Genomic DNA, 15,733 nt, shown 5'->3' on the forward strand with positions numbered 1-15,733 from the left:
CACTGTGCACCAATGCAGGTCTTTTTTTTTCACATAGATCATCGCTTCCTGAGACGAATGGAGGTTGAAGTGGTAAAATGAACTGAATGGGATGAATGGCTACAGATAACAGGGCACTAAGGTCAAAGTGAACCAAATGCATAAATAAACATTTTTCAGCCTGTGATATGTTCTGGCCCGTCCAAATACATAAACATGTGGGAATAAGAAAAGGTACCATACCTACAGGACCCACTGTGCGCTGCAGTATCACTCGTGTACATTTGTGTCTTTGTATGCAAGTCTGCCCAAATATGTGTGACCGAGAGCGACAGATGTGGACAGGCTAGGAGAAGGTCTCGCCACGGTTTTGGCTCGGACTCAGTTCTGCTGCAGGATCAGGTTTTCCAGCTCGTCTGCTGAGCGGAGCAGGAAGGCGGCAGACTCCCGGTATCCTGCGATAAGCTGCCTCACTGCTGTGACTTCCGGAGGGCTGAGCTGAGCCGAGGCTCCGCCACCGCCGCCTCCCTGACCGTGGCTGTTGGAGCTGGAGGTGGAGGAGTTTGGGCCGACTGCCTTCATACTCAAATCTGTGGGACCTGGGGGTTTAAGAAACAGATACAAAGACACATCAGGGAACATGTTATGCTAAGAAATCAAACTATAAGAAATAAATATTCAGGAACTAATGGGAAAAAAACTTGCTCATCTCATATTTCAGAGATGCATCAGAGAAGAGCTCAAAACCTTGAAGGAAAGATGTTGATTTATCAAAAAATGTTGATGGAAAAAATTTATTGAAAGCTCAGTTCCCCAAAAAAAATTTTTCTGTCACCTCTAGTTGTATCTAAGACAAAACAATGCCTTGAGCTACACGCTGACTTTGGCATGATAACATGCTAACTAGCTGAGGCTGATGGGAACGTGATTAGCTTTGCAGGTATTCAGTCAAAGCATCAGATAAAGTGAAATTTTAAAGGACTAAAGGCAAAGTTACAGGATCACTAAAGTTAGTCGGATACAACACCTTGGAACCTTGAATGTCTGGTTAACATTTAGTACTAATACATCCTGTAGATGTTGAGATATTTTACTGAATAATTGCAAATTTTTGAGATTAAAAGTCTGTGGATCACAAAAGCCGTTAGGATTCACTCTCTGGGCAACATGAATGTACAAAATCTGTATTGTGGTTCATATCTGTATGTCTACTGATGTACTGTGGTGTTTTTTATTGTATTTTATGATACTTAAAGCTGTATGTTTTAATTACACTGTTCATGTAAAGCCAAACTAGAGGGGTTTAATTACTCTCTTAATAACTCTCTGTATAGTTTCATGCTTTGTATTGGAACTATGTTAAATTGCATCGTCCATATCAATTAAAATAAATTCAAATATGCTGAGACATTTCAGTCTGGACCCGACCGGCCAACATAATAAAACTGTCATTCCTACAGTCAATAAAATTATTCAGCAATTCTCTTTCTAAAGACAATGTCCCTGTTATTTTAGACAATCCACCAACACCACTTTAAATGGATATACTTTCTGCTGAAGAAAAAGTCACCCGCGTGTTCTTTGGGTTATTCAGAGAAACAGGGACATTATTTCTTCAAAGACATGTAGCTATTACATTTTTTGAATGTTTTTTTTTTAATCAGTGCTGTGAGTACTACAAATAAAAAGTGATTCATATCAAGGATGAAACTCAACCAACCCTTTAATTAGAAGAGCAGTGCTTTGAATACCCTTTCTTATCTAAATACACAGCATTAAAAAGACACATTATTTGATTGACGGAGGCTCCTCACCGTTGGTTTGTGCAGCACCAGAGTTCTGCTGGTTGCTGCCGACTGTACCATATCCCCGCAGGTTGTAGTTGAGGCCTCCATTGGTGTAGAGCTGGTCTTGGGCAAAAGCTGCGCTGGAGATGGAGAACCCTGACGGGGTCACAGAGGCCGGGTCCCTCGAGTTGGGCTTGTCAACGGAAGCGGGCTCATCCTATGAGAAATTAAATGTTTCAATTTGGGCACAATATTGTAGTTTATGTTGTGCAGTTTGGTGGTAATGATGCGTGACTGTCCTCGCACATTCCCTAATCCCTGCTGGGCATATTCACAAACACCAACTGCCAAGACATTTACCGTGTACACATCGAGTCGCATCCTCTTGGCAGCATTTCGAGTTTCACTGTCACAGGCAGCAGCGAGGATGTTCTCAGCCATGGCAGAGGTGAGGTGAGGAGGTGTTGGTCGTATCTGGCAACAAGGGTCAGCGAGATTTTTGCTCATTATGTTTTATTTCTTAGACTTACTGATTGTTTGTTAGATTTGTACAGACAACATTTTAGCTGAGGACACTTTATACCTCAAAACCGCCTTTTTTCATGCGGCGACAGGATTTGAGGTAGGTACGGATGCGCTTGCGGGAGCGCTCCTGGAACTCTGGGAACTGGCGGCTACAGGACTCAATAATGGCCTGGATCTTCTCCTTGGGTTGTTTGGAGATGGGCACCATGCGGTCCAAATTCTCATCCACGAACAGACGCACAAACATCTGACAGAGACAGAGAGAGGGGGGAGGGGAGAAAGAGGATGTAGAGCAGAAAAAATGGAGTGGGGGTGCAGGGTGGAGAGAGAGAGGGGTGTGAGAGTCGAAAACAAAAGAGAGGAAAGGGAAGGCAGGGGAAGGGGGAGCGTTAGAGGTAGAGCGGAAGAGGAGAGGATAAAGAGGGAGGGGGAGGTGATGAAAACAGGAGCGATGGAAATTGAATCATTGCTCATATTCAGGACAATATTTCTCGTGATTGCTTTTTTGCAACTCTACTGTTCTATATGTTTCCATTAGATTCAGAAATGCACAGATAGTAGTTCTCACAGAAATAAGGCTGGCTGATATCCATCATACTGGAGAGCCACAGATAACAACAGCACTGTATTGTATCTATGTGGATTTAATGAAACTGCAACAGTTAGACAGGTTACTTACATTGAAGGCTTTGAGTCTCTCAGGATCCATACCCTCGGCGTCATTGATCTTGTCACTGTCATCGTGGTCATCGTGATCATCGTCGTCGTCGTCAATTATCTGTGCCCGACCAGAGGTCAGATCCTCTGCACTCATGCTCAGTTCAGTTTTCACAGAGTCATAGCTTCCTGAGCTGTAAGGAGGGGACTGGAAACACACAGAAACACACAAAAATACACATTTTACAGATTTTACAGACACAAGAGCTGTTTGTCTTTACTGTTCATTGAGAAAGAAAAAGTTTCTTACCTTGTTGGCATACTCGGTTTTGATGGGGTACTTTCTGTTGGGGTCTGCGGGGTAAGAGTTTGGTGGCGAGCTCCCTGCAGGCAGCAGTCTGTCGCTCAGATTGACCGGCTGCTGATCCTCTGAAGAGGATGAGGGTGAGGTGGTACTGAAGTCCAGTGGAGCGCTCAACCCATTCTCTGCCATCTCCCCGTAAGGGGCCCCACCATCTGGGGGGTTCCCGCCCACAGCCAGCACCTCCGGGGAGGTCAGGGCCGGCAGCCCGCTCTCTGAGGAGTCGTCATCTGGACGAAGGGGAGCAAGAAGAGGACAGGGGAGAAGACGCAGATACAGAGATGAGATGCGCAGATGTTTTTCATCATTTAGTACAAATGTGGGTTTGTTTACTACAATGGGAACTATTTCTGTCTAACAACAGAGTGGGTGTGTGACTACAGGGGGGTGGGGCCTTTCTGCCTCATAGGGTGCTCTCTGAAACTGTTAAGGAAGTGGGTATTGGGGTCAACTGTCAAGATAAATAAAAGTTAGGGTTGTTGTGAAGAGCAGGTCTGGAGGAGGAGCTAGCTGAAGAGGAGAAGGAAGTAGGAGGAGCTTGATCTGATTAGAGCCTATATAGAGAGGTTTTAGCACAGGTGTGACACTTTTTGCCTAACCTGCAGCAGAAACCTGGACTCTCACTGGCAGCCATATGTGGAAATATGAGTTTCTTTGTACTTAGTAGTGCATTTATGTTTGCAATATATTAATGCTCAAGTTACTTATGTTAAGTTAGAAACTGAGAATGATTGCACATTGTGTTCATTCTTATTAAATTCAACATAGCCAGATAATTATTCCATATATATTATATTTATTTTATGATAATTAATACGTGGCACACATTTTCTGTTTAGATAAAACCATGACTATGCAGTAAATTTGTGAAAAAGTGGATTCTTCCGGTGTCTCTTTGTGCCTGACCGGATCCCTATAGTATTAATCATAGTCCCTGGTTATCAGCCTACCTCTCATACAGTCCTGAACAACTCACAGGGTAGAAGGAAGGGGATCTTAGAAAGTTTCAACAGTGAAGATGAAAAGAGATGAGGAGGGACTGGAGGGGGGAAGGTAGCCTTCACTTCCTGGTGTGTACAAATTAAAGCTTTTAACCCAGTTTAGTTGTGCCTCTACACGTGTTCTGTGCACACCTATGTTCACTCAGTACAGAGTAATTCTCCCTTTCAATGTTTTGCCCTATTTTCAGTCTTTTCTATAGTGGTTCCTAATCTATGAAGGTTAATATCAGCCTTTGTCCTACTTTTCTAAGCCCTGTACCCTGAGAGAGAGAGAGAGAGAGGGGTGCACAATGGACTGGGGTTGCGGTGGTGTCCCACCCCCTGTAAGAGTGGATTTATTTGGATTAGTCCACTAAGAACGAGGCAAGCTGTTTCCTGTGTAGCACCAATCTGTACCCTTTATATGTAACGAGTTTACCTTCAAATTCCAGATGTAAATACTAACTAAAAAGGACCCAAAACAATAACAGCTATTACAGCACAAGAGGGTTATGTCCACAGTTAGTGATGTCTTACCGTCCTCTTCTTTAACGGTGGCTGTTTGGTTGCTGACTCTCTCTCCGTTAGGTGGACTGGGCTCAGGCACTGGGGGCTGCTCAGCTGCGATCCATGTAGGCTCAGCACTGTTCATGTCCTCGCTGCTCACCGAACTGTCATCCTGAAGGGAGACGGCGGGAGAGAAGAGAGAGGGATTCTCACACTTTTGACAAAAACTTCAGTTTCCCATTCATGCAGGAGAGATAGAGGGAGAAAAAGAAGATATCACAATGTCTCTTTGCATCTCACACACTTTTTGAAGTTTATCTTCAAACAATACTGACACCCCCTTATGTGCGATGGAAAGCAGTATTGGTTGCTGTAATCATTCCTGCTGTCCATACAAGCCACAAAGAAATTCCTGTGAGCGATGTGGTACAATATCCACAGTCTGTAATGAAGACAATGCATTTTAAATCAAGTGGTTACTCTTCAAGGTTAGTATTCCTAGCATTACATTCCTTCTTTGTGCGGTATTTTTTTGACTTTCTTGTAGCTTCAGTTGAATTTGAGATTGCATTTTTGCACAAAAGTGACTGACTGTGGGTTTTGTCCCCCGTCAAAAGGAATCTCTTTGAGGCCAGTATGGGCAGCAAGTACAATTACAGCACCAAATAACGCTCTCGACATACATTTATGGCTTGAAAGGGTTGTGAACCTACCCTTTAATGGACATTTTGTTTATTTAATAAAACATGCTGGAGTCAACCAACAGTAAACGCAGGAGCCTCCTTGTTAAGTAACGTTTCTTGGAGCACTGCTATTTTTAACTCCTGTTACGTAGAGACCCTAAAGATGCTTGTTGTGGCGTAACACGAGTATGAGTAAAGCATGGGGGTAAGGATTAGCAAAGGAGAGCGGCGTAATCTCTCAAACTATTCAAAGACCGAGCTTCAAACTACAGAAATTACATCTGCTGAACAGCCAGGACCACATTTGTGACCAGTGCTGAGCTTTACAGAGCGACACAGGCCAGTTTACGTCATGCTAACATAAATGGTGACTTAACTATTGGCCTGCGTGCACGCTGTCATGTGTCAGCTGGCAGAAGGGGGCAAAACTAAATGGATGGAAACAGAGCAGAAATGCATCTCGTCATCTCATCATTCCCCCCGCACGAGCACACAAATAGGCCTAAACTCCTGGGAGTATGCATCCGTCCCTCTGTAAGGGGTTTTGAGGAGGACCAAAATGCTCAGTGACAGCTCCATTAGGTACCAAGTGAGCATTGAAAAGAGAGCGAAGGAAAGAGTCTATAATTAAAGGTTCTAAGTTGTTGGAAATGTAGCATCATTAATGCTTTAGGAAAGTATATAATTGATAAAATGGGGGGAGGATTACTTTTAAAACTGAGACCAGGTGAGCCAAGATATGAAGTTGAAGCACTTGGTGACCTTTTACTCAGATATTTTAGAATAAACTTTTGTTTCACCAATTAAGACAAACAACAACATACAGTACAGAATATATTCAGAAGTTGATACAACTATTTTGATAATCTACAATTTGGTTAATTGTACAGATTAACACTCAGTGATTCAAGCTCTTTTAATTATTTGTCTTATATGTGGTAGTAAATGAAATATCTTTGGGTTTTAGTCTTTATGGACAAAACCAGCAATCTTGAGATATCATGTTGGACTTTGATTTTCACTATTTCAGTGGTGTTTTTATAACTACAGTAGGCCTGTATCCAGTTCTGAGACATGTTCATTTTGTCTTTTTGTATGTAGTTTGTATCTTTACCACATGTCAAAGAGACAAAGTTGTGCAGAACAACATTCAAACAGTGGAGGAGTGACTGCTGCAGCAGACTTAAATGCACACTCATAAATATTCTGCTTTTGTCAACAGGACAAACCTTGCTGCTTTTAAACTGCTCTGTAATCCACCACAGCAGAAATATGGAACAAATCACTACAAGTCTCCTACAACACTGCAATAACCCTCTGTGATGGTTAATTATTAAATTATTGGCCTGCTCATTCTCAGTCTGCACACAGATGCGTCCAACAGCCTGAGCATTTGTTAATTTGTACTCACCCGCAAATCACAGTCTGGGTCATTGTTCCGGATAATCCTAATTATGCGTGAGTGAGGTCGACATTATCATCATCAAGTACCGCTCCCTGCACTTTAGTGACAGTGGTTTCTGAGTGTTTCTGTCACAGCCACACATAGGAGTGGTCTCACACATGACGTCACTCTGCACATCTACTAATCCTCATTTCACACTGAGCTCCTCCTCCCAGCAGGACGACTGCTCTGATTCTTTAATATTGAATTAAAAGTTGAGAGGAAGGATGTCTCATTGTGCCTGCACAAAGTGTTTCTTCCTACAGCGTCGATGAGACTTAAAAAGAAAATAACCAGACAATCTGTGCAGTCAATACAAATACAATTATGGTGAAAAGGAGATCTTAACAACGGCTGGCTTTCTAATTAATCCATCAGGACACCTTGTATGTGTGCCCACACTTCACAAACATTCACGGCCCACTTGCAGGGAGAGGTACTTACCCTCTCAGTGGCAGTCATGCACTGCAGTTTCATTTGTTTCAGGTAGGTGGCAGTAAGAGGCATGTTGTAATCAATGAGGTCCGGGACCAGTGAGGTTGGTCTGTCATTTTCTGACAAAGAAAGCAAAAAACATCACAGGATATTATAAATAATGATTGTGAATTGAATGTTTAATAAATATAGAAGAAAGCAAATGAATCAAGTTAGAACTAATCCTCAGTGAGTCATGTCTAGTATATTTACTTCAGTACTGTATAGTTCTTTTAAGTACAATTTTAAGATGCTTGTACTTTACTTACTATAACTTTATTTTACTTCTACTCCACTATATTTTACTGAGAAATATTGTACTTCTTATGTCTGACAGATATACTTTAGATTCAGATTTTAAGTATAAAACATACAATCAGTTTATTAAAAAATGCCTCATTATAGATTGGAGTACCAAACTGTATGAAATAGTTGACTCCACCTTGACCAACTACACCATATACAAATGCTTCTTCCACCAAAACCCACCCAGAAAATAAATTAGTAAACAGAGATTTGATTACTTAAAATAACTTTGATATTATAAGACATATAAACCCCTGTACAAGACTGTATTTGTGAGATTCTGAGGTGGACAAAATATGAATATATCAATATCTTTGGGCCCCCCTCAGACAACTCAGCTGCCTCTCACTCCCATACTTTTAACCATTAGAAAGAACCATTAAACATTTGCCATGAATCAGCTATTACCATGTTACATATTGTTAGATCAGTATCACTTAATTGATACATTGTTCAAGTAATATTCATACCGGTTTAAATAAACAGTCGGATAGTATGTTCCATCTTTTCTGAGTTTTGTGCCAAAGGAATTAAAGAACTGTCCCATATAGACGCAAATAAAAGGCCAGACTATTCATTTAAGTTTTACAGTGTTAGAATTCAAACTGGACTCCAATATAATACATTTCTGTGCCTTTTACAGTCTGAGCAGATCAAATAGACAAATTCTGACTGAGGCAGAAGTGCTGCTGTATCCTGCCAAAGGTTGAAATCCAACCAAGTAGCCTTGACTGTAGGAAACAAACTGAAATCATACATCTGCCGTCTGCAGTCTCCAGACCGACCACTAGAGGGATTCTCTGATCGTTCCAGTGGGTCCATACAATCCCAGAGATGTGGTCCTCTTGAGTCTTTGTTACATCATGTCGGTGATGGATATATACAATATGTTTTATTAATGATGGTTTGATTCAAAAACTCTTCAAAGTACAAAAAAACCTAAGATCACATCAGCTCATATTTAGTGTCTGACAGGACAATGGAGAACTTGCCATGTCTGTCATTCAACACCTCCTCCTTACGTGATAAAAACCAAATAAACATTTCTATGAATCTTATGATGAAATTATCCCACAATAACAACAATGTCTGACTGCTGTAACAGAAGATTGATTGGTTCATACCATCTCAGCATGCATTGCAACATCCTAATTAACCGTTTTCCATGTCAGTATGTCAAAGGATGAGAGAATTATCCACTCTTAAAGGTTAATCTCAAAAATAGCATATCAGTTAATGATGTCTCCAGAATTAGCGAACCATCCACAGGTCAGATGTGTGCCATTACCTTTGAACTCTGCCGTGCTGGGGTTGATGTGCATCCTCTTCTGACACTCTCCACAGCTCATTAGGAACCGAGTCACCGCCTCTCTGGGCAGGAAGGCGTAGGTCTCTGCTATCTGTGCCGGGAGAGTGAGCAGAGGAGACTGGGTTACGGCAACAACAAAAAAATGGCAGCAGATACGGCTCAGGCTGTGGCTGAACTCAAAATGTGTGCAGGTGTTGTTTTTTTTCGTACCATGCATGTGTGAAAGTTTGGGGTCAGTGATTATGTGTTATCTCGATGTGGCATGAGGAGGAATCCTCCCTCTGGGCGATCTCTCATGCCTTGAGATGGCCTAATTCCAGATTCCCTTGTACACATTTCTGCTGCGATACCCTAAAACACAAGTGTTTGTCATCTCTCTTCCTCTTCCTGCACTCTCAGGTGCGGTCGACTCATATCTTCACCTCTCAGTCTCATGCTCTGCCTTCCTCCTCTGTTTGTCTCCGCTGCTATGCCACCCTCCCCTCCTCGCCCCCTCTGGCGTTTCCCTGTAAAATGCGACCTTCACGTGACCATGGAGAGGCAGCAGGGGTGCCCACCCCCACCGGCCCATTGCCGCCACCACCACCATCACCACTGCCACAGCTCCCTATCCCCTTTGCTCCGCCCCCCCTCCACCCCTCATGGCCCCTTGAGGCAGCTGAGAGGGAAAGGCCACCCAGAGGAACGTGCGCCTCCCAGAAGGCCACAGTGACAGTTCCATATTATGCCCTGCCCCAGTGATGCTGCCTCCTCAAAAGGGTACACTCTATGAGACGTGACAGGACCTCTCTACAGGGCAGGAGGAATTGGCTCTATGATTTTTTTTTCCACTCCTGGGGGGCGAGGGAGGAGAGGAGGGGTACCAAAGTCCTGCTAAACCCCCTAACACTGCATTAATGCAGCATGCAAAGCCCCTCGTTTTGTCAGGACACCACACCCAAACCGAGACCACACACCTCAGTTTGTTAAGTAAACTCATATACTGCCTTTGTTCCAGAGTCAGTTTTCCTGTTAAAAGTAGTTCCCGTGGTAACTTCTGATGCTAAAAATGATATATTGTGTTGCCAGAGCTAAGATGTATAGCCTATTGTCTCTGACTGGAAAAAAAATCTGATGGCCTCTGGGTGCTGCCTTTAGTTAGCGACGTTTGGACGCTTTGAGCCCCTAAAAGGAATTCTGACCTCACTTTGCGGACCAAATTTATAAATAAGACCGGACTGTTGATTCTTTTTTTAAAACTCACTCCAGCTGCACTTCTACAAAGTACAGCAGAGGCTGATGGGAGTGTCATTAGTTTTGAACGTCTTTGGGCCGGAGGCTCTAGAGGAACATTTAGAAGATCACCAGAGTTAGGGTTTATCCTCTGGAGACCATGAATGTCTGTACATTTCATGAAAAACCATTAAGAAGTTGTTATTTTAGTCTGGACCAAAGTTGTGGACGGACCGACTGACTGATTGTCATCCATAGAGCTGTGTTCATGTATGTCCTGTATCCTCACAGAGCTGCTAGCACACACACAGATGTTTTCTGACAAAGTCCTTGTAAAGTCAGACAAAAATAAAAAAGGTTTCTGTGTAGGCAACCTTTCTTTTTCTTTTGTGTGCAATTGTTTTCATGCACCACAGGCAACCCTGCCCGTGATGTAGATATTGATGAAAAGACAAGAGGGTAATGTTGACTTTACTGAGATAATATATTCAATATCAACAAGTATAAAGAGATGCTGAGACTGAGAGCAGTGCCAGGTTAGCTGCAACCTGCAAGTACCCACCGCTTTGTAGGTCTTCTTTTGGCCTGCATGTTTGGGTGCTCTGCCCGGGTCGGCGCCCATCTCCACATGCATGGCATAGATGATGTCGAAGAAGTCTTCTACCACGGCTACACGCTTCAGGGAGGAGTTGTCTTGGGCCGAATTCCCATCTGAACACTGAAAACACAGACAGAAGACTGGAGGTTAGTTTAATTCCCCGCCTCAGGCTCACAGACATGTGTTGTATCATCTACAGCGGGAAATCTCTGATATTACAGCTATAGTTATATTCCTGCATCCATGTGATGTGAGAAGGACCTTTAAGGCACATGAGTCATGGGTCATGTGGTTACAGACAGTCATGCACAAGGTGTCCTCACCAGCACTGACAAAAAAAAAAACTTGAAACAACCTTTGTGTTGTCCAGACCTCCTTCCAGCAGTCATTGTCTTTACATTTCTCTCTCAGGTGGAGAAGTCTCGGCCCGGCCATCACCCCATCTCTGCAATGTTTAAAAATAACACCACAGACTCTGTACAGGACCGACAGTCCCTCCTACCACCACCTCTGGCGCCCGTGCTGCTGACCCTGTCGCCATAGAAACTGCCACTGATTTCTCCCGGGCAGGTGTGCTGGGCAAAGGGTCACGTGACACGCCGTGCAAGTGGGATCGCCAGGACAACAGCCTCCATCCGCAGCACCACATGGGGCTTTTTCTTTCCTTTCTGCCTCCATCTTTTTCCTCCAAGAAACTCTCTCATCCCCTTCATTCCCTCCAGACAAACAGTCAACACTTTGCATTTTCCCACTTATCTTTATATTTCTGCACCTGCTGATATTTCAAAGTGCCCCGGCAAGCATAAAATGGGGGAGAAAAATGGATTTGGGCATTTTAATTAGGTTTTTTTTTCATCTCCTCCACACAGATATGAGACAAGCTCTGACATTTTGTGGAGATTGGGTTCTAGGTGGGGAGTGATCTTTTCTTGTTTGAGTGAGAGGAGGGTCCGGAGTTCAAAAAGTTGTCCCCCTGGCATTGAGAAATCACACTTTTTTTTCTCTCCCTCCTCTCCTTGACATTTCTGCACAGTTCCTGGGATCTGACATTTCATTTTCTCGTTTTCCCCCAACTGCGTCCTCTCTCCTGCCTCCATGTCTTCATCCCCTACCTCCGTCCCGTCTTTCTTTCCTGCCCCCACCCCTCCACCTCCCACCCCCTCCTCTTCTCTCTCCTTGCTCCTGCTCTCCCAAGTGCGAGGTAATGATCGTTGCCATGGCAACTAAAACCAGCTCACAGAGCGGGTTTGTTTTAATCCGGCCCTCTCCCTCTCTCTCTCTCTCTCTCTCTCTCTCTCCCCCTCTCTCTTTCTAGCCACTCTCCCTTGTCAGCATGGGCTAAATGTAATGATAATAAATGAAATAATAGCGATCCTCCACCTCATCATCACAGCTGTAATCTATCGCACTTGGAGGTATCATCATCATTCCCCCAGTGACATCACCACCGCCGCCGCCGCCACCACTGCTGTTGCTGCTGCTGCTGCTGCTTGGGACAATGGTGTCAGGTCCATTCACGCTGGATTTAGATAATCTCATACAACTGTGGGGTGTGCAGTGCACCCACACTGCTGCTGCATCCTCCACTGAATTCTACCCCAACAAAATATCCAACATACACACTGGATATTCTGCTGGGAATGCATCCTCCCACCTAGAATTAGGGCTGCACAGTTAATCGAAATGTTAGCAAAATTGCAATATGGCCAAGTGCAATACTTGCAGAGGCTGCAAATTTTTTGATAAAAGGTCAAATGTGTGACAAAAGAGCAATATGATGAGGTACTTTAGTGCTGCAGAGATGCCCTGTCCTACAAAGCTTGTTCTCCAGATGTAACAAAACATGTTTGATTGGTTCAGACCCCAACAGAAAATTGTGATGCAGAAATTATCATCCCCACTAATTGTGAATTATATTGCAATATCTGTCAATACATCGAGCAGCCCTCCCTAAAATCCAACCAAAGAAACACACGTACATAATACTGCAACCCACCTGGTGGTAAACTTGGCTAATTCTGCTGAAGTCTGAGTCTAAGACCTGTATCTGCAATGCTTTTGTGCAGGGCTGCAAATATTATGTTCATTATTGATTTATTTTCTCAAAAAAATGCCCACAAATCACAATTTCCTAAAGCCTCAAGGTGACATCTTGAAATTTATTTTTATTTTGTCCAACAAACAGTCCAAAACCCAAAGATATTCAGTTTAAAATGATACAAAATAGAGATATTTTAAAGCAAATCTTCACATTTCAGAATCTGGAACTAAGGATTGTTTTGCATTTTTCCTTGAAAAAAACAATCAATTATCAGAATAGTTACTAATTACTTTATAAATACATTAATGAAGCTCTAACTTTTGTGTCCTCATGTAAGAACTTGCAGGCTTTTCTATCACTAGTCACCACATCAGTCCTGCTATCTGAAGGCCTTCTTGGGCCCCTTTGCACCAATAAGCTCTTTAGTTTCCAAACACAAGTCAACAGGGAGTTAAACATTCACCTCTGAACACAACATGCTTTGGAGTGTGTGTATTAGTGTGTGCCATGTGTGTTTAAGTGCACGCCGTGTCTACCGGGCAGCGCTTGTAGCTGAAGCATCTCAGAGGAGAACAGCTGTTGAACAGCGCCGTAGATATTTGGTCTCATCAGCAGCGTGCCGTTTTAAAGAGCAAAGGAGACATGTCAGCATCCCTAATCACCAACAACACCGCAAAAACTCTCACCCTCCTTCTCCTCCTTCCTCCTTCTCTCTATCTTTCTAATCCTGTAGGACTTTGCTCTCCCCCAGCCACTGTACAACCAGCCCCCATCCCCTGCGAGCACTCCCTGTCCCGCACCAAACCGCTCTGTTGCTAGGAGACTGGAGGGGTTGAGTCGGCTGCCCCCACCCCCGCTGGCAGTCACACACACACACACATACACACTGTAGCAGTCACTGAGGGGAGAGAGGAGCAGTCCTGCACACAGGCAGGTCAGGAGGAAGAGATGGTGGAGGGAGGGAGGGAGTAAAGGGGGGGTTCACGGGAAGCAGCTGGGTCACAAAGACAGGCCGCCAAAGATAGAAGAGATGCATCATACAAGGAATTAGCTGCACGGGTGAATGGATAAACACTCCTGTGACATGCAAAAAATCTCAATTTAGCCTTGCACTTAACTTTAAAAGTCAAGGTGCAACGTTCACATGAATGTGGTGCTTTATTTTGCAAGGTAGGTGCACAATAAGTAGCTTAAGTTGAGGCAGCAGTGATGTGTGCTCAGGTACTTTCTGTGTGTGTGTGTGTTTGACAGCGAGTAGGGAGTAAAGATGGCTGTGTCAACAGTACTCATGACTCAGATTATCTCACTGCAGATGTGACAACAGGTCATCTTTTAAAGCCCCATCTCCCCTCTGTAAATCTATCAACTGGCTAATGGACACGTAAATGGAACAATCCCTGTGTGTGTGTGTGTGTGTGTGTGCGTGTGTGTGTGTGCTCCAAGGGGAAGATAAAGGTTCATATAACAAAAAAAACCTGATAAAATAGAATATTACCTCCACATTTTTTTTAAAATAAATCCCATCCCCTTCTATTTCTTTTCACCATCATCCTCCTCTCTCCTCTCTGCCTCAATTATAAAGCCCTTGTCATTAAATCCACATTAGGTGCACTGAGCTCAACCCCTCTGTCCGACATCCGTGTGTGTGTGTGTGTGTTTCTCTCTCGGCTGCTCCCATGATGAACATTATTTGATAGAGTGTGTGACATTCCCAATATCCCACAGAGCCAGAGACAGAGACAGTCCCACCGGCCCCGCAGACTGCCACTGTTGACGTTCCAGTCACTGACTCAAAATGGTATGTAAATGACTCGCACATACATCATCACCTCCCAGAGTCCATTTCACCATTTTCATCCTATCATCATACTGTCCCACTTTGTTAAATGTTGGCCTTGCAAAGGTATTAAAAATGACAGCGGTGTGGTAGGAAGATTATTGCCGTCTTAAAGGCTCTGTGTGTGTGTGTGCGTGAGAGTGTGTGTATGTGTGCGGAGCAGAACTCAGACAATCTCCCACACAGGGGGGAGGCCCCCGGGCCAGTTAAAAATGGTGTTAATTTCTCCTCCTATGGGAAAGCAAAGAACGGTCTCTCCATGGCAACAGAGAGGGTGCTGAAGGGAGGAAACACAGAGCATGCGATCAGCGACCCCCTCTTTGTACGAGCATGCACGCACGCACACACACACACACACACACAGAAAACTACCACGTATGTGCAGGGATGGATGGATTTCATCACTACGGTAAGTCAAAGTAACGTCTGAAATTAACACATATTGACATTTCTTTATGAATCTCAGTTTGACTCGTTAAACAAAGAAGTGTAGCTTCAAACAGACACATCTCCTCCACCTTTAAGCACCTGATGATGAAGTCAACCACCACTACACACACACACACACAAACACACACACAGGTAAATGCATCCATCTGTGACTGATGACGAATGAAACGAAAAGGTGATTCTTGTGTGGGGCGGTGAGCGTTTGCCGTTTGAACCCATGAGTGTGAGCCCATGTGTTGCCCCTAATAAGCGCTGCCAGAGCGGGGTTGAAACACAAAAAAACAAAAAAACACACATCGGACAAAAGCACTGGAGATCCGCTATGCTAAAATAGCATTAATGCAAATGATGTTGAATAATAGGGCCAGTATTCTTTTGACTCTGTGGCCCTTCCACAAAAGAGGAGCTCTCAGGGGAAATGTGGACTAATTAATCAGATAATAATGATGATGTTCCCCTTCCCTGCTGACGGTGAGGCACAAACATTTAGGGCCCATTTTCTAAGACACAGACTATGAATAGTGGTTTCTGGTTTCTACAGGAGGGGAGGACGTCCCGAGACAAACCTTTATTTTGTAAATTG

The 15,733-nt window shown here is 43.7% G+C and overlaps 1 protein-coding gene across 1 annotated transcript; it reads right to left on the minus strand.

Annotated features, from left to right (window-relative positions):
* Positions 1 to 360: 360 nt before the first annotated feature.
* nol4la (nucleolar protein 4-like a) lies at positions 361 to 9,067 on the minus strand. Its single transcript, XM_035657198.1, has 9 exons — positions 8,992 to 9,067; positions 7,368 to 7,477; positions 4,827 to 4,968; positions 3,259 to 3,539; positions 2,971 to 3,156; positions 2,350 to 2,538; positions 2,121 to 2,240; positions 1,794 to 1,983; positions 361 to 578 (listed from the first exon to the last, which is right to left on the minus strand). Exons 1-9 carry the CDS (start codon positions 9,050 to 9,052, stop codon positions 361 to 363), a joined length of 1,497 nt encoding a protein of 498 aa, XP_035513091.1. The 5' UTR covers positions 9,053 to 9,067.
* Positions 9,068 to 15,733: the final 6,666 nt, after the last annotated feature.

Source organism: Morone saxatilis, unplaced genomic scaffold, assembly GCF_004916995.1.
Source record: "Morone saxatilis isolate NCDOM2014 unplaced genomic scaffold, NCSU_SB_2.0 Contig15, whole genome shotgun sequence".
NCBI classification, from domain to species: Eukaryota; Metazoa; Chordata; class Actinopteri; family Moronidae; genus Morone; species Morone saxatilis.

Coding starts and splice junctions, on each gene's coding strand:
- nol4la (XM_035657198.1), bottom strand. CDS start 9,052: ATGAGCTGTGGAGAGTGTCAGAAGAGGATGCACATCAACCCCAGCACG. Junction 2,539..2,970: donor AGAGACTCAAAGCCTTCAAT/GTAAGTAACCTG, acceptor TGTCTCTGTCAG/ATGTTTGTGCGTCTGTTCGT. Junction 1,984..2,120: donor TCGATGTGTACACGGTAAAT/GTCTTGGCAGTT, acceptor AATTTCTCATAG/GATGAGCCCGCTTCCGTTGA.